The sequence below is a fragment of the Enhydra lutris genome, unplaced genomic scaffold, assembly GCF_002288905.1.
Source record: "Enhydra lutris kenyoni isolate GAN:26980312 unplaced genomic scaffold, ASM228890v2 scaffoldscaffold6, whole genome shotgun sequence".
Classification (NCBI taxonomy): Eukaryota; Metazoa; Chordata; class Mammalia; order Carnivora; family Mustelidae; genus Enhydra; species Enhydra lutris.
The window spans coordinates 23598007-23616540 of NW_019154090.1; the positions used below are offsets into that span (position 1 = coordinate 23598007).

At 44.9% G+C, this 18534-nt stretch overlaps 1 protein-coding gene across 1 annotated transcript in view; it reads left to right on the plus strand.

The window, feature by feature from the left end:
* The first annotated feature begins 768 nt into the window (after positions 1 to 768).
* The window catches only part of LOC111141336 (glutathione synthetase), a 29806-nt gene continuing 12040 nt past the window's right edge, over positions 769 to 18534 (plus strand). The window contains exons 1-6 of the mRNA XM_022493800.1: positions 769 to 823; positions 4006 to 4140; positions 10441 to 10586; positions 13427 to 13502; positions 13785 to 13924; positions 14605 to 14721. Coding sequence (XP_022349508.1) covers positions 4012 to 4140; positions 10441 to 10586; positions 13427 to 13502; positions 13785 to 13924; positions 14605 to 14721 — 608 coding nt within the window. The 5' untranslated portion in view covers positions 769 to 823; positions 4006 to 4011. The remainder of the gene's footprint in view (positions 824 to 4005; positions 4141 to 10440; positions 10587 to 13426; positions 13503 to 13784; positions 13925 to 14604; positions 14722 to 18534) is intronic.

The following is an 18534-nucleotide window of genomic DNA, read 5'->3' on the forward strand; positions in this document are numbered from 1 at the left end:
AGCTAAGGTGGAAATAAGGAATCAAGAATCTGCATTCTCAAAAAAAAATTGCCCTAGATACTGACACAAATCATCTTAGACATTTTGAGAAACACTGCGTCACCCTCAAACATTCCCAACTTAAAAATTGCTGGAAAAGGGGCACCTGGACGGCTCATTTAGTAGAGCCAGTGGCCCCACGTTTGGTATAGAGAATACTTAAAATATTTTTTTAAATTGCTGGAAAAATGAAAATGCTTTTTTTGGTCTCTACCGCTTCTCCGGCAGTTTTCCTGAGGTTCGAGAAATCAGGTGGTCTTTTCTGGGACTCAGCTGCGTGGAAAACAGAAGCCTGGGTTCCAACACTGGCTCAGACTAGAACGTTCTAAGTTACCCTGCGCGGGTCTCTGCCCCTCTCTGGACCGCCCTTATCACACCTACCCCCACAGTGCGTCCCCGAGGTAGTGACTGTCCCATTCTGGGTATCAGTTTTCCCATCTTACAATGGACTTCACCAGCTCTGACGCCCTACAAGCTCTGCAAACCCTTAACTCCGGGCCGACACAGCGTGATTCCGGCCCTCCTTCCCAAGGTCCTGTCCGTCTGGCTCCAGACGATGAACCCCTAAAGCCAAGGCTGCCCTCACACGGACTGATCCTTCCCGGCCGCCGTCCAGCTCCATAGGCACCGGTCTCCTCCCCCACCCTGTTCTTTATCCTTCCCCACCCGCCCCTTACTGGAGCGACCCGCGCATGCGCATTGGGTCGCACTGAGGCCCCGCCCCCTGGACCACGGGTGACTACGCGAGGGGCTTGAGTACCGCGGCTGGCACGACGGCGAACTAGTAGGTTGGGGAGCGGCAACGGCGGCCGGCAAGGGCCACGTTTCCTAGGGAGGATAGATGTGAGGGAGGGGTCTGGCCAATGATTGGAACCCTGAAGGCAGAGAGATGTTGCAACTCAAACTCATCGTGGGGAAGGGGAAACTGGTGTCCATTGAGGGGGTTGGGCTGGTGCGTGTTGATCCCAGATTTCCCAGATCTTCTTACTCCCGATCGGGCCGGTGTCGGAGACAGGGTACTGGTGAGCCAGAGACGGAGTTTAAAAAAAAAAAAAAAAGGAGGGACCTGGGAGCGATTAGAACCAAACTTTGTCTGGTGTGGGGGAGCGAACGGGCCCGTGAAGTTGGGGCAAGCCTGGGCAGCAGACGGGTGAAGTTGCCCCAGGCCTCACGCAGGCACTGGCCTCGCCCTCGGGATAAAGTCCGACTGAATTTTCCCGTGGGCGTTTTAAGACTTTTGTTGATCTGGTCACAGTCTGTCATTCATTCATCATTCATTCATTTCACATTCACTGAATACAGTAGTAGGCGGGCACGTAGAGAAGTGATTAAGACACACAACTATTCCTATGGTACAGGGGAAACTAGTGGTTTGTAGAAGCCCTGGGTGGAAAGCAGGGACAGCTTCTGACACTGAGTCATGAAGGATATAGTCAAGAGTGGTGGGGAGTGTTCCAAAAAGAGAAGCCTGCAGCACATGCCTAGCCTGGGAGCAGGAGAGACGCAGGTGTATCCTGGTCAGTGAAATTAACCTCAGTCTGAGTCTATTTAGTGTCCAGGGAAGAGATGATGGTAGGCGGAACGAGGCTCCTGACCTCGGAGGTGGAGAGAAATCAAGGAATTCAAAGCATTCTATATTTAATAGAAACTACAGAATTTGGGGAGACTGCGATTTGGGAGAGAAGTATGTATAGGCTTGAGTGCTTGGGTAGGATTCATCAGAGGAGGAGCAGATATGTGGGGAGACAACAACAAATTCTATTCTGGTTCTGCAGAGTCTCCCAGTCAGCAGTAGGTCATGACAGTTTGGAGGTCAGGAAATCACCAGTGTGAAGGAATAGATTAGAGTGTCCTCAGCAAAACAAATAAAGCCCCAAGGTTGAGACTGTAGAATGAGAAAAACAAAGGGCCCAATCAGTACTTTACTTGGTGGTTATATTTTAAGATTATTTATTTATTTATTTATTTATTTATTTGTCAGACAGAGATCACAAGCAGGCAGAGAGGCAGGCAGAGAGAGAGGGTGACGGGAAGCAGGCTCCCCGCCGAGCACTCCCAGTCAAGCAGAGAGCCCGATGCCCGATGCCCGATGCAGGGCTTGATCCCAGGACACTGGGATCATGACCTGAGCCAAAGGCAGAGGCTTAACCCACTGAGCCACCCAGGCGCCCCCTTAGTGGTTATCTTTATGTCTTATCTCTCTGTGTCCTCAGTACCTAGTCTAGGGCCTGGCATTAGACGCTGTTCAGTGTTTACCAAGTAAACAAGAACCCAATGGCAAGCAGAGATGTTGGAATCCCAGAGTTGTGAAGAGATGGGGGCTAATGGAGGGTTCTGTTGCTCTAATGCCAGAATCATAGGTTCTTGTCCCAGCTCTGCCACCAGCCTGCCGTGTGACCTCCTGACAAGTTTTCCACCTGTAAAGTAGGTAAAGCCAAAAAAGAAGTTCCCATGTTTAGAGCTCCAAACCCTGCTAAGGAACTACACACAGATTTTTTTTTTTCTCATTTAATCCACATGGCGACCTTATTTATGCAGGAAGTGGTATTATTATGGGCTCAAACCCAGATCTGACTGAACCCAGAGCTTTATTATGACTCTATGACTGCCCTTATCTCTGTTGTCAGGACCCTCTTGAAATCACGTAGTCATTTTCTTTTGAAATGTTGTGCTGAGGCCAACAGACTTTCATAATTGGTTTAGCGCCTCTTCTGCTATAGGGAGGGGGAGGTGGAGCTAAATGTGATGGAGGTTCCTTGTTCTCTAGCTCCCTTTTTGGGGCCCACTGAGCTGGATAGCCATGTTTTTTTCCTAAAATCCAGTAACAATAGGGCAAAACAAAATGAATGAGTGACCGGTGTTTCCAGATTTTTATTCAGATCTTAAATCCTTGAGGCCTACTGCAAAATCAGTGAGTATCAAGGATAAATTGGTTCATACCCGTATGTCTCTGGACAGCCTGTTGGACTCCTCCTGCTATTATATTGGGCACTTGGCTTTTCGTTGTTTCTATCCTGCTAATGTGATTTCTCAAAAATATTTTGTCTTGGTGCTGTGATGATAGATGTCCGTACAAGCAATGTAGTCATGTCCAGCTAGTGAGTTTGCTTCTGGTTATATGAGGGAGGAGTTCACCGTAGCTGCATTTCATAGTATTCTACAAAGGGTTTCTCCTACCCACCCCTCCCATTTGAGATCTGCCAACATGGGTTGTGAGCTAGAAGGGAAAATTTGAAAAAAAAAAATTTTTTTTTTTTTTTTTGTAAAAGTAGGCTCCTTTCCCAGCATGGAACCCAATGCAGGGCTTTAAATCAAGATCTGGCTGAGATCAAGAATCAGATACTTTACTGACTGAGCCACCTAGGTGCCCCAGATGGGAAATTAATAATCTATTGCATGGTTTTAAATTTGTTAAAAATACAGAGCTACAAAACAAAAACAAAACAAAAAACCTTCCCTCCCCTCAAACCTCTTGCGTGAGAATCTCTGAGTGAGGCCCAGGAATTCGTATTCTTTACCAGGCTCCCCAGAATATTCAGCCAGGTTTGGAAACCACTAGTCTACTCCATACGCTTACGCCTTGTTGCACAGGTAGGGAATCTGCAGCTACAAGGGGAAGGAACTTGCCCCAATCACATATGACATTAGTGCCTCTTTCTCCAATGAAAAGCACTGGGCTAGGAGTCCTGAGACCTGGGTTCAAATGCAGGTTTTACTAGCCATTACCTTGGACAAGTCATTTCACCTCTCAGAGATTCCACTTACTGTGAGAATCATGCTGTCCTTGTGTTAGGAACCAAAAGAGAGAGCGACCGTGGAAGTACTCTGTCAAGCTTTGCATTCTGCACTCATGCAAGTTAAGAGCTGCCATCCAGTGTTCACTCCCTTGTACCACACCGCAGGTTTCACTGGTGGCTGGGGCCCCGGGCATCTATCCCCAAGCCTTCCCCTCTCCTCCTGCTGCAGGTTGGGATGGCCACCGGCTGGGGGAGCCTCTTGCAAGATGAACAGCAGCTGGAGGAGCTGGCGCGGCAGGCTGTGGACCGGGCCCTGGCGGAGGGAGTGTTGCTGAGAACCTCACAGGAGCCCAGCTCCTCTGATGTAAGCCCCTGACTCCTCCCCACAGCCCGACCACACCGCTCTGGAGCCTAAAGCTCATTATCTGGTCCCTGACGGCTAAAGGCAGCCCCTTTCTGTTCAAGAAATCGCTTTTCCTTTGTTTAATTTTTTTCAGTAACACAGTTGATCTCTAAATATATGTAAAAAGTAACCTGCCAGGGTAATCAATTTAAGTCTGGGGTTTCAAGTGTGACTTGGGCAAGATACGTACCCTCTCTCAGCTGTGGTTTCTTCAAATAACAAAAAAGGGATAATAATGGGACCTGCCTCATTAAGTTGGTAATACAATAAGATCATTTACATGAAGCACTTTGCCCAGTGAACTATTATTTTGTAAGACCCTCTAATCACAGTGTGGGGGTATAGCTCTACAATTGGTTTGTGTATATTCCTCTCTGTGCATTTATATACATATTTGTGTATATAGAGAAATGACGTGCCTTTCTTTTTTTGTGTGTGCCTTTCTTTTTTAAGTTTCTTATTTTTTTTTTTTAATAACCTCTATACCCCATGCAGGGCTCAAACCCACAATTCCCAGATCAAGAGTTGGGTGCCCCAAAATACATGGTTTTCTAAAAAACAAATTGGATCATATAGATTATGCAAATTACTGTTTGATGTGTTTTTTATTTTTTTGAAGATTTCTGTTTTTTATTTGTTAGAGAGAGAGAGAGAGCAGAAGTAGGGGAAGCGGCAGGCAGAGGGAGAAGCAGGCTCCCCATTGAACAAGGAGCCTATTGTGGGACTCGATGCCAGGACCCTGGGATCATGACCTGAGCCAAAGGCAGACGCTCAACCAACTGAGCCACCCAGGTGACTGTAACATTTTTTTTATTTATTTGAGAGAGAAAGAGAGAGAGCACGAGAGGGGTAAGGCTTAGAGGGAGAAGCAGACTCCCCACTGAGAGGAGCCTGATGAGGGACTCGATCCTTGAACTCCCGGATCATGACCTAAACCAAAGACAGTCGCTTAACCAATGAAGCCATCCAGGCACCCTGGGATTTTGTTTTTCATTTAATGATCTGTTTTAGACTCTTTGCAACTCCCTCCAATAGGATTAGCTTCGTTCTAATACATGGTGTTCTAGGTGTGGATGGATCACAGTTCAACTTTTCTCTGTTGATGGCTGTTTAGGTGATTCCTAATGTTTTGTGATTGTAAACAGCACTCCAGGAACAGCATACACGGCTACTGGGTATCTTGATGAGAGCTTCTCTAGGGTTGATACATAAAAGTAGAAATGTTGAGTCCAAACCACATCTTTTAAAGGTCTCATCCTTTAAAAAAAAAAATCTTTAATTGTGACTAGGTAAGACATTTTCATGGTTCAAAGGGCAGAGTTTACAGTTTAACCCTCCCTCCCACATTCCCTAACCACCTGTTCTATCTGAAGGCAGATTCTTATTTATTCCTTCATATAATTTACTTATAACAAAAAATGTATGTATTTCTTTTTCCCACTTTTTACACAAAGAAGTGTCCTAGACAAGCTCTTTGGTGACTTGCTTTTTTCTTTTTACTTAGTAGTATGCCCTATGACAGTCCCTGTTAGTAATCAGAGAGCTGCCACCATCTTTCTTTACCAAGTCACATTCTTTTTTTCTTGTGTGTGCCCAGAACCTAGTTAAGGGTCTGGTGGAGAGTCCAGACTCTGTAAATGTTTAGTGAGGCCTCAGTGAATGAGAATGGCTGTCACCTAAGGTAGGTTCATACTGTGGAAGGTCTGCCTCTGGCTTTAGGAATATAATTGCTTGGTTTGTGAACCGTACATTATGGGAACTGCTTGTCTGAACCCAGAATTGAGCATTTTCCCTTCCAAGATTTTTTTTTCTATTCAGTAGGTATTGTGTAAAGGTCTGACACTTGGTCTTTTAGAAGTTAATGGAACCTAGAAGAGGCACAGGCCTCAGCAAGAGTCCCAATTCAGAGAAAAAAGACAGGAAATGTGTGTGTGTGTGAGAGAGAGAGAGAGAGAGAGAGTGTGTGTGTGTGAAAGAGAGGGAGAGATTTCATTCCAGATCTTTACCAGGTGCCTGTTCTATGCCAGACCATTCTAGGCACTGAGGACACAGAGGCCCTGGCCTCTGAAATGCATGGTCTAGTTGGAGAATGTGCCAGAAAACAACATTAAGTAATGTCAGTTCTATGAGGAAGTATAGATAGCCTGCTGCACAACATTAGCTATCATTTATTGAGAATTTACGACGTGCCAGGCACTATTCTGAACACTTAGGAATCACTAACTCATTTAAGTCTCACCACAATAGAGATGAGGAAACCAAGGCCCACAGAAGTTAAGTAACTGGCCCGAGGTCACGTGAATGGTGGGGTAATTGGCAAAGCCAGAATTGAAACCCAAAGAGTTTACCTCCTGAGTCCATGCTCTGACCTTCCATTCTTTACTGCCCCTCTCAAGAAATTGTATGGGACACCTAGAAAATGGAGCAACTCCTTATTTGTATTTGAACGGATCTAGATCTTAAAAAATAAATGGAGGTGGGGTGCCTGGGTGGCTCAGTTGGTTGGGCATCTGCCTTCCACTCCAGTCATGATCCCAGGGTTCTGGGATCAAGGCCTGCATCAGGCTCCCTGCTCAGTGGAGAGCCTGCTTCTCCTTTCTCTCCTTCTGCCCTTCACCCCCACTGATGCTCGTGTGTCCATGCTGTCTTTCTCTCTCTCAAATAAATAAATAAAATCTTTAAAAAATAATAAAGGGGAAGAGAACAGCATAGCAGAGGCATGCTTGGCTGACTTAGTCAGTAGGGTATGTGACTCTTGATCTCAGGGTTGTGAGTTCAAGCCCCACGTTGGGCATGGAGCCTCCTTAAAATAAATAAAAACATCAAAAAAAAAAAAACAACCCAGCATGGCAGAGGCCCCAAATTAGGAAAAAGCAAAAAATGTTCAAGAGTGCGACAGAAGACAGTCCAAAGTCAGATAACGCAGAGGCTTTTGATACTGGTGGAAGAGGAACGTGAACTTTATCCTATAGATTGGGGTGACACACTTGCCCTGTGCGGACTGAATAGTAGGCTCCTGCAGATTTAGGGAGTTAATTAAAAAAATTTTTTTTAAAGATTTTATTTATTTCTTTGACAGATAGAGATCACAAGTAGGCAGAGAGGCAGGCAGAGAGGGAGAGAGGAGGAAGCAGGCTCCCCGCCAAGCAGAGAGCCCGATGTGGGGCTCGATCCCAGGACCCTGGGAACATGACCTGAGCTGAAGGCAGAGGCTTTAACCCACTGAGCCACCCAGGCGTCCCAATTAAAAAAATTTTTTTAAAAAGCACGTGAACAGGGTACAAAATTTAAAAGGTATTCAGTGTAGAATAAATCTTCCTTTAGCCACTGTTTCCCTCCCCAGAGGCAAGCATTATTAACAGTTTTTTCACCAGAGTGTCTTTAAAAAGTCAGAGCTACTGATTTGGTTTTTGGGTTTGTTTTTTTTTTTTTATTATGAAATTTAAAAACAAACAAAACACTAGATATCCAGCTTATCTGGAAAAGTCAGATCCCCCGACAACCCTGCCCACTTTGCTACATGGCACCAAGAGGTGAGTGTGGAGTTCTGGCCCCTTAGGTGAGATGGGAGCTCTTCTTCCCATCACTCTTTTTGTTTCTCTGACTCTGAAGTGGAGTGTTTCTTGTCATGCATGTGCTATAGCTATCCTTACTACAGCAGAGGACTATTACCCAGTGTCTGTGTCTCTATAAAAAATGAAAATACTGTTTTAGCCTTTGGCCTATGCACAGCAGGAAATAGCTCTATACCATTGATCCCAAATTCAAGTGGGCATGATGAGTCATGGGGACAGAGGAAGAGGAAAGTCTGGTTTTTTAGAAGGAGTGTGGGCATGAGCTGGAGAGACTGAGAGAGAAGGAGAATCTTTTTTTTTTTTTTTAAGATGTTATTTATTTGTCAGAGAGAGAGAGAGCACACAAGCAGAGGGAGTGGGAGAGAGAAGATGGCTCCCTGCTGAGCAAGGAGCCCGATGCAGGACTTGATCCCAGGATCCTGGAATCATGACCTGAGCCGAAGGCAGTGGCTTAATCGACTGAGCCACCCAGGCGTCCCGAGAAGGAGAATCTTAAGCAGGCTCCATACCCAGTACAGAGCCTGACGCGGGGCTTGATCTCACAACCCTGAGATTATGACCTGAGCCCAAACCAAGAGTTGCACACTTAACCCTACTGAACCACCCAGGCACCCCAGAGGGAACTCTTATTAGAAAAAAATATTTCGAGAGTTTTTTCAGGCCAAATAAGGCCTGTTGGAAGAGGCAGAGTTCTGAGTTTTAAAGCTAAGGAAACTGGGCGCCTGGGTGGCTCAGTTGGCTGGGTGTCTGCCTTTGACTCAGGGTCATGATCTCTGGGTCCTGAGATCGAGCCCCATGTCAGGCTTCCTGCTCAGGGGGGAGTCTGCTTCTCCTCCTCTGCCCCTCCAACCCACTCTTGCTCTCTCTCTCTCTCAAATAAAAAAAAAATAAAATCTTTTAAAATAGCAAACAAAACCTAGGAAACACCCTATAGTCGTCACGCATGTACTCAGGGTATGAGATCATCCCTCCTGTAGTCTGCAGTAATTCCCAGTCTAACACATAAGAGCTTCAAGCTAGAAAAAACCTTCCTGTCACAAATATCCTTCCTCAGTTTTGTCTTCTGAGATTCTGAGTAGGGCAATTTGGGAATTATCTACCAAAATTTTAAGTGGATTTATCCTCATTACCTGCTATTTCCACCTTTTAAATTTACAATTTATGGACTTTCTCACACACAAAAGAACTAGAATATATATTCTAGGATATTGGTTGAAGCATTGATTATAAAGGGGTGGGGGAAGGAAACCACCTAAATGTTCATAATAGAAAGCTAGATTCAATAAATTGATTTCTATCCAATGGAATACTGTACAGCCATTAAAAAGAATGAGAGTTCTTTATTTGAACATATATGGAAATGACCCTGAAATATTTATAAAGCAAAGGACAGAATGATATATATATAGATATGTATTTTATATATCAATATATCTTTATATATAATATGTAAATATTATATAATAGATAATAATATATAATATGACATTATATATATACACATATATGTGTGTGTGTATATATATATATATCTCATGTGCCTCTGTGTGTATAGAAAAAGGCAAAATACGAATGTATACATATAGTCTAAAGGATATGGGAGACACTAGTATACCACTTGCCTCTGGGGAGAACTGAGTCACTGGGGCCAGGGCGGGAGTGAGATATACTTTTTACTGTGTATCCTTCTGTCTCTTTTGACTTTTGTATCATGTGTTTGTATTATCTGTTCAAAATAATATTTTTAAATAAATATATCGTGCCACGTTCTAATGCCATACACTTGTACTACCATAATGGCAAATGGATATTAACTCCGGTTAAACTCGGGAATGCTTCATAAAATAAGTCATAAAGTCATCTTATCATCTCTTACCCAAATTCCAGTTCATTTGTTGTTGTGAATCTCAGAAGGCACTAGCCCTTCTAGAAATAGTGTTCCAGATGGCATTTGGGTTTCTCGGTTCTGCCCAAGTCCAAGCTTAACTCCCGGCTTGGCAACGTGAGTCACCATCTCCAACCCTGGGGGAAACCACTCCTAACTTCTACTCTGGGGGCCGGAGTTCACTTCTGCTGCACCCCTTACCAGCAGGACTGTCTCTCTCCCCCAACCAGAAGCCAAGGGGACTGGGGCATGAGCTCCTGGCATGAAGAGGGTCCTGGGTTTAGATAATCAGCTCGCCGGGAGCTGTGAGTATATGTGTGTGTTGTTTATCAACCACCGTAGTTCAAATCTTAGTGCCGTGTAATACATGGCACATTATATCATTTTGGGTATGTTACTCAATCTTTCTGAGACTCAACTCCCATGTCTATTTATTAAGAATAGATAATGCTAATGTCTGCCTCACAGAGATAAATGATATATCCATGTAAGGTTATTTAAAACAGCGCCTTGCACCCAGTAAGTGCTCAGTGATTTCTTATTTATTTTTTTGTCTTTGTTTTTTGATGTTTTGCTTCCCACTCTTTTTTAATGTAAAGAGATGAAATATTACAGAGTCTAAAACTTCCCTTTATACCCCTTCATCATGCTGTTTGCTCCCTCTCTTCCTGGAGGGAACTGCTATTTTGCAGTTTGTGTGTCCTCCATAAATGCTGGCCGCACTTTCCGTGGGGTTGTGTTTGCAGGAAGACAACCCATTCACGGGTGTTCTTCCCCCGCCCACTCTTTCTCTCCCATCAGGTGGTAAGCTATGCCCCATTCACGCTCTTCCCCTCACTGGTCCCCAGTGCCCTGCTGGAGCAGGCCTATGCCGTGCAGATGGACTTCAACGCACTGGTGGATGCTGTCAGCCAGAATGCTGCCTTTCTGGAACAGACGCTCTCCAGGTACTGGGTTCTGGGGCCTTAAGGGCTGGGAACTGCTGGAACCAGGGGACCAGAAGACTGGGGAGCCATGAGGTGTTGCTCTGGCAGCTGACTTGGCTGGGTGGGGGACAGACATTCCCAGAAGAACAAAAAATAGTAGACTAGAAGTCGGGAGGTCTGGCTTCTAATCCTGGCTCTAATCCTCACTTACATGGCCTCAAGAAAGTCCCCTTCTTTCTCTGGGCCTCGATTTCTTCATCTGTGAAGTGGGGAGGTGGGCCCACATCTAAGATCCCTTCCAACACTGACATTCCGTGATTCTCTGATCCAGAGTTCTATTTGGAATTAGGGAAGGTCAGTGCAGTTTTAGAGAAAACAAAGGACAGAGAAGATTATTAGGCGTGAAGTCAGATTTCCTACTTCTTTTCCTAAGCATTGACTCTTTCTTGCTACCTCAGGCCCCTTATCTCTGGAAGAGATGGGGTATAGACTGGACCACACCCAGGGCACTGAGGCTGTAGAACCCCTGAATGGCTCATCCCACCCACCCCTCTCTGTCTCTTCTCCCTTGATCCTTTTTTTCTCTTCAGACCCTGAGGCAAGGGAAATTACTTTAGAATTAAATTCTTTATTTTAGAATTAAATACATATACGTATGTGTATTTGTGTATATGTATGTGTATATATGTAGAGAGAAAGACTAGACATACATACCTGCATGTCTGATTAATTTTCCAAAAGAAAACAATTTATTTCATTACAGACAATTTTTTTTAAAGATTTTTATTTTATTTATTTGACAGAGAGAGATCACAAGTAGGCAGAGAGGCAGGCAGAGAGAGAGGAGGAAGCAGGCTCCCTGCTGAGCAGAGATCCCGATGTGGGGCTCGATCCCAGGACTCTGAGATCATGACCTGAGCCGAAGGCAGAGGCTTTAACCCACTGAGCCACCCAGGCGCCCCTACAGAGAAATTTTTTTAAAAGATTTTATTTTTAACTAATCTCTATATCCAATGTGGGGCTCAAACTCATAGCCCTAACATCAAGAGTTGTATGCTCCACCGACTGAGCCAGCCAGGTGCCCCAGAAACAAAATCTTTTAAAAATGTGCACATTGTGGGGGCACCTTCGTGGCTCAGTCATTTGAGCGTCCAACTCTTGATTTTGGTTCAGGTCATGATCTCGGGGTTGTGAGATCAAGCCCCAGGTTGAGCTCCACACTGAGCATGGAGTCTGCTTAAGATTCTTTCTCTCCTCCCTCTGAGGCTCACCCCCTGCTCGTGCTCTCTCTCCTTAAAAAAAAAAAAAAGTGCCCATTGGTGTGAGGGTGAACATGAGAAGGGATCTTAATGGTAAGAGGTTTGAAAACCATTGTCTTGGAGCTAAAAACCCAATGAGTTAAGAAGAACAAACAAACCGTGAGTTATGAATGTACAAACCCTACCACCACCTTCCCCCCAGATCTTTTTCGGGGTGAGCCTGGCTTTTGTACCTGTGATTCTGGATTGTGGGGTTTACGAGCAGCCTGATTTAGGACCTTTGCCCTAAAGACGTAATGATAATGGAGACCTTCTCTGCTGTCCTTCTCTGCAACCCTGAATTCCCTATTTCCCTGTCTCTGAAACACACACAAATCCTAGCTTGTAAGGGTATAGAGCTCCAGGATTACACATGCTCAAATTGCAGCATAGGGTCTGGGCTTGAAGGGGAACATCTCTTCAGAAAAGGGATAATGTATCTTAACTTTTCCTGGAGGTTGAAGCCCAGCTGGGGGCTGTCCTCATCAAGGGTTGGAAAGAACCCTTGGGAGAGAACTGGCTGGGGAACAGAGGAACTGCAGGGCAGGCCTGAGCTACATGGGCTCAGTGGGGTCCCTGTAACAAGGTGAGCCCGTGAGTCAGGCTTGAGCAGGCATGCAGAGACTGCCCTGAGTCTTGACAAACAAGTGTGGTGTTGGTTACTGGTGGGTGTCTCTTCCTGAGGTTCCAGAAAAAACCATACTAGATGGGCTCCTACATTGTGTCACATGTCCCAGCAGCACACTGAGCCATGATGATTAGCTGGCACAGACAGACGCAGGCAGAGCTAGCTCTTCCCTCGTGTTTATAGTCAAATAGGAGGAATGACACCGGTCGTCACAGAAATCAAATGGAAAATTACAACCTAATCTGTGCTATAAAGGAGAGGTCCACAGTGCTCTGAGAGCACACAGCAGGGGAATCTGATCCAGACAGGGAAGGCCACCCTGAGGAAGTCATATTATATGGGGACCTGCTGAAGGAAAAAAAAAAAATAGGATATTTAGCATGTATCAGAAGAACCTTTGGGGCACAAGGCCTAACTGCTGTCTTTTAATCTCTGAGAGTTGCTGTGTAAGAGATGGAGAAGACTTGTCCTTGGAGGTCCCAGAATGCAGGAGAAGCTATGAGGAGACTTAATGTTAGGTCAGCCAGAAGGCTAACCAACTATCTGCCCTATTCAAAGATGGAATGGTTTTATCACCTTCCATTTTTAGTTTCTTTTGGGGCCAGACACTAGGCTCAGTTCTGTACCTGTCACAGCTCATTTACCCTTCACCACAACTCTGTAATTATTTTCTTGTTAATTTTTCACTTTCATCTTTCATAGATGGGCAAACTGAGACCCAGAAATTTGCTAGTAGTGAGTGGTGGAGCTGGAATTTGAACCCAGCTCATCTGGCTCTCCAGCTGGGTTCTAAACCACTGTTCTCTACCGGGTTGATGTGGGTGTACAAGTTTGGGTCAGTAGACCCAGAAATTCACGAGGCAATAGACAAGAGTGGAACTACTTGACCTTTATGGTCCCATATAGCCTAGATAATGCTCTATTTCGTTCTCCAGCACCATCAAGAGGGACAATTTCACCGCTCATCTCTTCGACATCCACAAGCAAGTCCTGAAAGAGGGCATTGCCCAGGTAACCAGTCCCCATCCTACCCCAATGCAGGACGTGTCCCTCCCTTTTTTGACCAGAAGAATTTGGCCTGAGCTCAGGGGAATCTGCCTGTCATTGGTCCCCACTGGGTTTGTACATCAGTGACCAATCTTGGGATGACCATAAGAATGATTCCACTGGGTTTTGGAACATTAGCCAGCAACTCTGATCTCTACGTGGAATTCATGTTACCTGTCTGTTCCAGGGTTAGGCCCTCAGTCAGGCCCTGGGCAAATGTACTCAGCCTTCAGTTTTCCCCCACAGACTGTGTTCCTGGGCCTGAATCGTTCAGACTACATGTTCCAGCGCAATGCAGATGGCTCCGCAGCCCTGAAACAGATTGAAATCAACACCATCTCTGCCAGCTTTGGGGGCCTGGCCTCCCGCACCCCAGCTGTGCACCGGTGGGTCCCTTGGGCAATACTGGGCACAATGGTGGGGTGAAAGCCTGGTAGGCCTACTATTACAGGCGGGGGCAGGGATCTCCAATTCTGACCGTGCCTTCTTGGGACCTGGGCCATGTGTTTCCCCTCACGCAGTTTCTACTTGTAATTAGGTCTTAGTAAGTCAAGGAGAGAAGGGACCTCGTGATATATCTAGTCCTGCCCCCTCATTGTACATGGTAGTATTCCAGGCTGAGGAAATAGTATCTGAGGTGAGAAGGAGCTTTGAAGGCCTGAAAAGAGTTCAGGATCTGTGGTAGAGAGGGATCAGTGACTTCCCATTGGAAGGCGGGACCCTAGCAGCAGCCACTTCTGGCCAGCAGTGATGCTCCATGTTGCTGTGATTCCAGATGGTCTGCAGCCAGATTCCAGATAGCAAGCACCTGGGGCTCAGGGAAAGGAGTCCCAGCCCAATGAGAGGCTGGTATAGAGTAGGAACACAGGGTCTCAGGGCTGTGGGCACGTGCACAGGGCCAGAGTGTGAGTGTCCCAGTATATTCCAGCCTGAGCACGGTGATAAGATGCATTCTTAGGGTTCAGCTAATTCTCAAAAGTGGTGTTCCTATCAGTGTCTGTGAGTCACCGGCAGAGCGGTCTTCCAGATCCATCCAATTACTGAACAAACGTCTCTCTTCCAACAGACATGTTCTCAATGTCCTGAGTAAGACCAAAGAAGCTGCCAAGATCCTCTCCAATAATCCCAGCAAGGGACTGGCCCTGGGGATCGCCAAAGCCTGGGAGCTCTATGGTTCAGCCAAGTAAGGGGGACAAAAAGTGGCCATAGAATCCTGCTTTAGATTCAGTATTCATGGCTGCAGCAACTGCTTCTTTGCCCAACATCATTAGGAAAGAAGGGATTTTTTTTTCAGGAAATAGAAGCTTACACCTTCAAGTGCCAAGATTGTTTTAATGGGGTTTGGGGGCTTTCTTCTTAAATAAGAGATGCAGACTATAATTGAATCTTCTCTTGTTGGCTAGAGGTCCTCATTATCTGTCAGTGACTGTAGTATCTGTTAATTATTGAACCTTGATGTAACAGAAGGCAGAGAAGCTACCTAGACTCAGAGAGGTGTGGGAGGCCCTTTCCTGCACTAATGGTCCCAACTGTTAGGTTTTATGCTCCTGTTCCTTTTCTTCACAGATTTTCTATTTCTCTACTCTCAGCTCTTATTTCATACTGCTGTCAGTGTGCTTCCTGTCCCTAGACCTCCTTTCTGATTTGCTGAGTTTTGGGAAAGCAGGTGTCTGGTTTGTTATGTAGTGTCTACTGAGCGTGAGAGCCTCTTTGATGAGTAAATGCATAAGGTTTGATTTAGGGATTCTGTTGTGTCTGTTTTAGCTGCTTAGAGGCATTTTTTGCTTCCTTCCTATTTCTCAGCCATGTTCCAGGTGTATAAGGATGCCAGGTAAGTGACTTCTGGATAAATGAGGGGCCACTGTACCAACAGTTGTTGCAATGTTTACATAGCTTTAATAGTTAACCCTTAATGAGCACTTCCTAGTGCCACACTTTGTGCTAAGTACTTTACACGGATGATCTCATTAGATCGCCCTGTCGAACACTTGGAGATAGATACCACCCATCTCCCATTTTACAGATGAGGAAATGGGTTCAGAGAAGTGAAATGAATTGTTCAAGGTCAAATGGCGGGTTGATGGTAGAGCCCAGAGTCTACTGCCTCTAGAATCTTCATTCTTTTTTTTTTTTTTAAGATTTTATTTATTTATTTGACAGACCGAGATCACAAGTAGGCAGAGAGGCAGGCAGAGAGCGAGAGGAGGAAGCAGGCTCCTGCAGAGCAGAGAGCCCGATGTGGGGCTCGATCCCAGGACCCTGGGATCATGACCTGAGCCGAAGGCAGAGGCTTTAACCCACTGAGCCACCCAGGCGCCCCTAGAATCTTCATTCTTAATCACTTTATTGCCTCTGAGAGAGCCTCTCTGGGCTTGCTAAGCCTCGCTGAGACTCCAGACACGTTGGACTCTGAGTATTGAGAAGGCATCAGATGAATACTTTGTCAAGTAGAGCTCTTAGCCAAGTTGTATTTTAAGAGACGGAAGCCAGGAAGGGTCAGCCGGGGAACTGCTAACGGACAGATGCTGCAGAGGGTTTCTCCGACTAGGCTGTCAATGACATGCAAAGACTCATGTGCCCAGAGCTGGGCTCTGGTGCATAGGAGCTGTGGGCGCCTGAGCCGGGACTGGCTTCTCTCATTTTGAAAGTCAGATAGGCACTCCTGCTCACCCAGCATGTGACCTTCACTAAGTCCATTCTTTTCTCCGAGCAGCGGTTTCCTCATTTGTAAAATGGGGATGATAATCACAATACCTAAAAGGGTGGAAGTGACCATTCAATGAAAGCATGGCTTTGAAAAATGCTATGAAAAAACTTGGTAAGAAATGGAACAGTCTCTTCAATAAATGGTGTGGAGAAAATTGGACAGCAACATGCAGAAGAATGAAACTGGACCTCTTTCTTACACCATTGACAAAAATAAATTCAAAATGGATGAAGGACCTGACTGTGAGACAGGAAACCATCAAAATCCTCGAGGAGGACACAGACAGCAACCTCTTTAACCTCAGATGTAACAACTTCTTAGTAGTCACGTTGCCTGAGGCAAGGGAAACAAAAGCAAAAATGAACTGTTGGGACTTCATCAAGATAAAAAAAACTTCTGCACAGCAGAGGAAACAATCAACAAAACTAAAAGGCGCAACCTTTGGAATGGGAGAAGATACTTGTAAATAACATATCTGATAAAGGGTTAGTATCCAAAATATATAAAGAACTTAGATAACTCAACACCCAGAAAACAAATAATCCAGTTAAAATGGGCAGAAGATGTGAACAGACATTTTTGCAAAGAAGATATTCAGATGGCCAACAGACACATGAAAAGATGTTCAACATCAGTCATCATCACAGAAATACAAATCAAACTATAATGACATATCACTTCATACCTGTCAGAATGGCTAAAATTAACACAGGAAACAACAGATATTGGCAAGGATGCAGAGAAAGGGGAACCCTCTTGCACTATTTGTGGGAATGCAAACTGGTGCAGCCACTCTGGAAAATAGAATGGAGGTTCCTCCAAAAGTCAAAAATAGAACTACCGTATGACCCAGCAATTGCACTACTAGGTATTTACCCACATGACAGAAAAATACTGATTCAAAGAGATAAATGCACCCCAATGTTTATAGCAGCATTATCAGTAATAACCAAATTCTGGAAAGTGCCCAAATGTTCGACAACTCATGAATGAATAAAGAATGAAATCTTGCCATTTGCAACAACATCGATGAAGCTGGCATGTGTTATGCTAAGAGAAATAAGTCAAAGACAAATACCATATGATTTTACTCATATATGTCATTTAAGAAAAAAAACAGATAAACATAGTCGGGGAAAGAAAAGAGAGGCGAACCAGAAAACAGACTCTTATTGTTTTGTTTTGTTTTTTAAGAGTTTTATTTATTTGAGGGGCAGGGAGAGCAAGAGCAGGGAGAGGGAAAAGCAGACTCCCTGCTGAGCAGGGAGACCCATGCAGGGCTAGATCCCAGGATGCTGGGATCATGACCTCAGCCAAAAGCAGATGCTTAACTGACTGAGCCACCCAGGTGCCCCCAGAAAACAGGCTTTTAACTACAGAGAACAAACTGAGGGTTACTGGAGGGGAGGTGGGGAGGGGATGGGTTAAATGAGTGATGGGTATTAAGGAGGGCACTTGTGGTGAGCACTGGGTGTTGTATCACTATATTCTACACCTGAAACTAATGTTACAACAAATGTTAACTAGCTGGAATTTTTTTAAAAAATATTTTTTTTATTTATTTGACTGAGAGAGAGATCACAAGTAGGCAGAGAGGCAGGCTGGGGGGGGGGGGAGCAGGCTCCCTGCTGAGCAGAGAGCCAGGTGCGGGGCTCGATCCCAGGACCCTGGGATCATGACCTGAGCCGAAGGCAGAGGCTTAACTCACTGAGCCACCCAGTGCCCCAACTAGCTGGAATTTAAATAAAAGCTTGAAAGACACAAAGACAAAAACAAACCTTGGTAAGGATCATTTTGTGGTAATTCTAGTAGTAGTAGTAGTAGTAGTAGTAGTAGTAGTAGTAGCAGCAGCTACCTTCTAAGAGTACTAGTTTCATTTTACAAAAGAGCATACTGAGGACTCAAGAGAAGTGGAGTAGCTTGCCCAAAGTCACACAGCTAGTAAGTGTAGAGTTCATGTCTGTCTGCCTCGAAAGCCTGTTTTCTACTGCATTGTTCTACCTCCAAGAGGAATGGTCCCATAGTATGGACTGAAAAACTAAGGCTCAAGCATTTATAGAGCAGGTGAATTTTCATCAGTTATACCATAATTTTTGAGAATGTTTTTAAAGAAGCCTGGGTATGATGTATGATTCCTATTTAGGTAATAATTATTCAAACTCTTTTAAAATATTAGTGAATTTTCATCAGTTATACCATAATTTTTGAGAATGTTTTTAAAGAAGCCTGGGTATGATGTATGATTCCTATTTAGGTAATAATTATTCAAACTCTTTTAAAATATTAGTG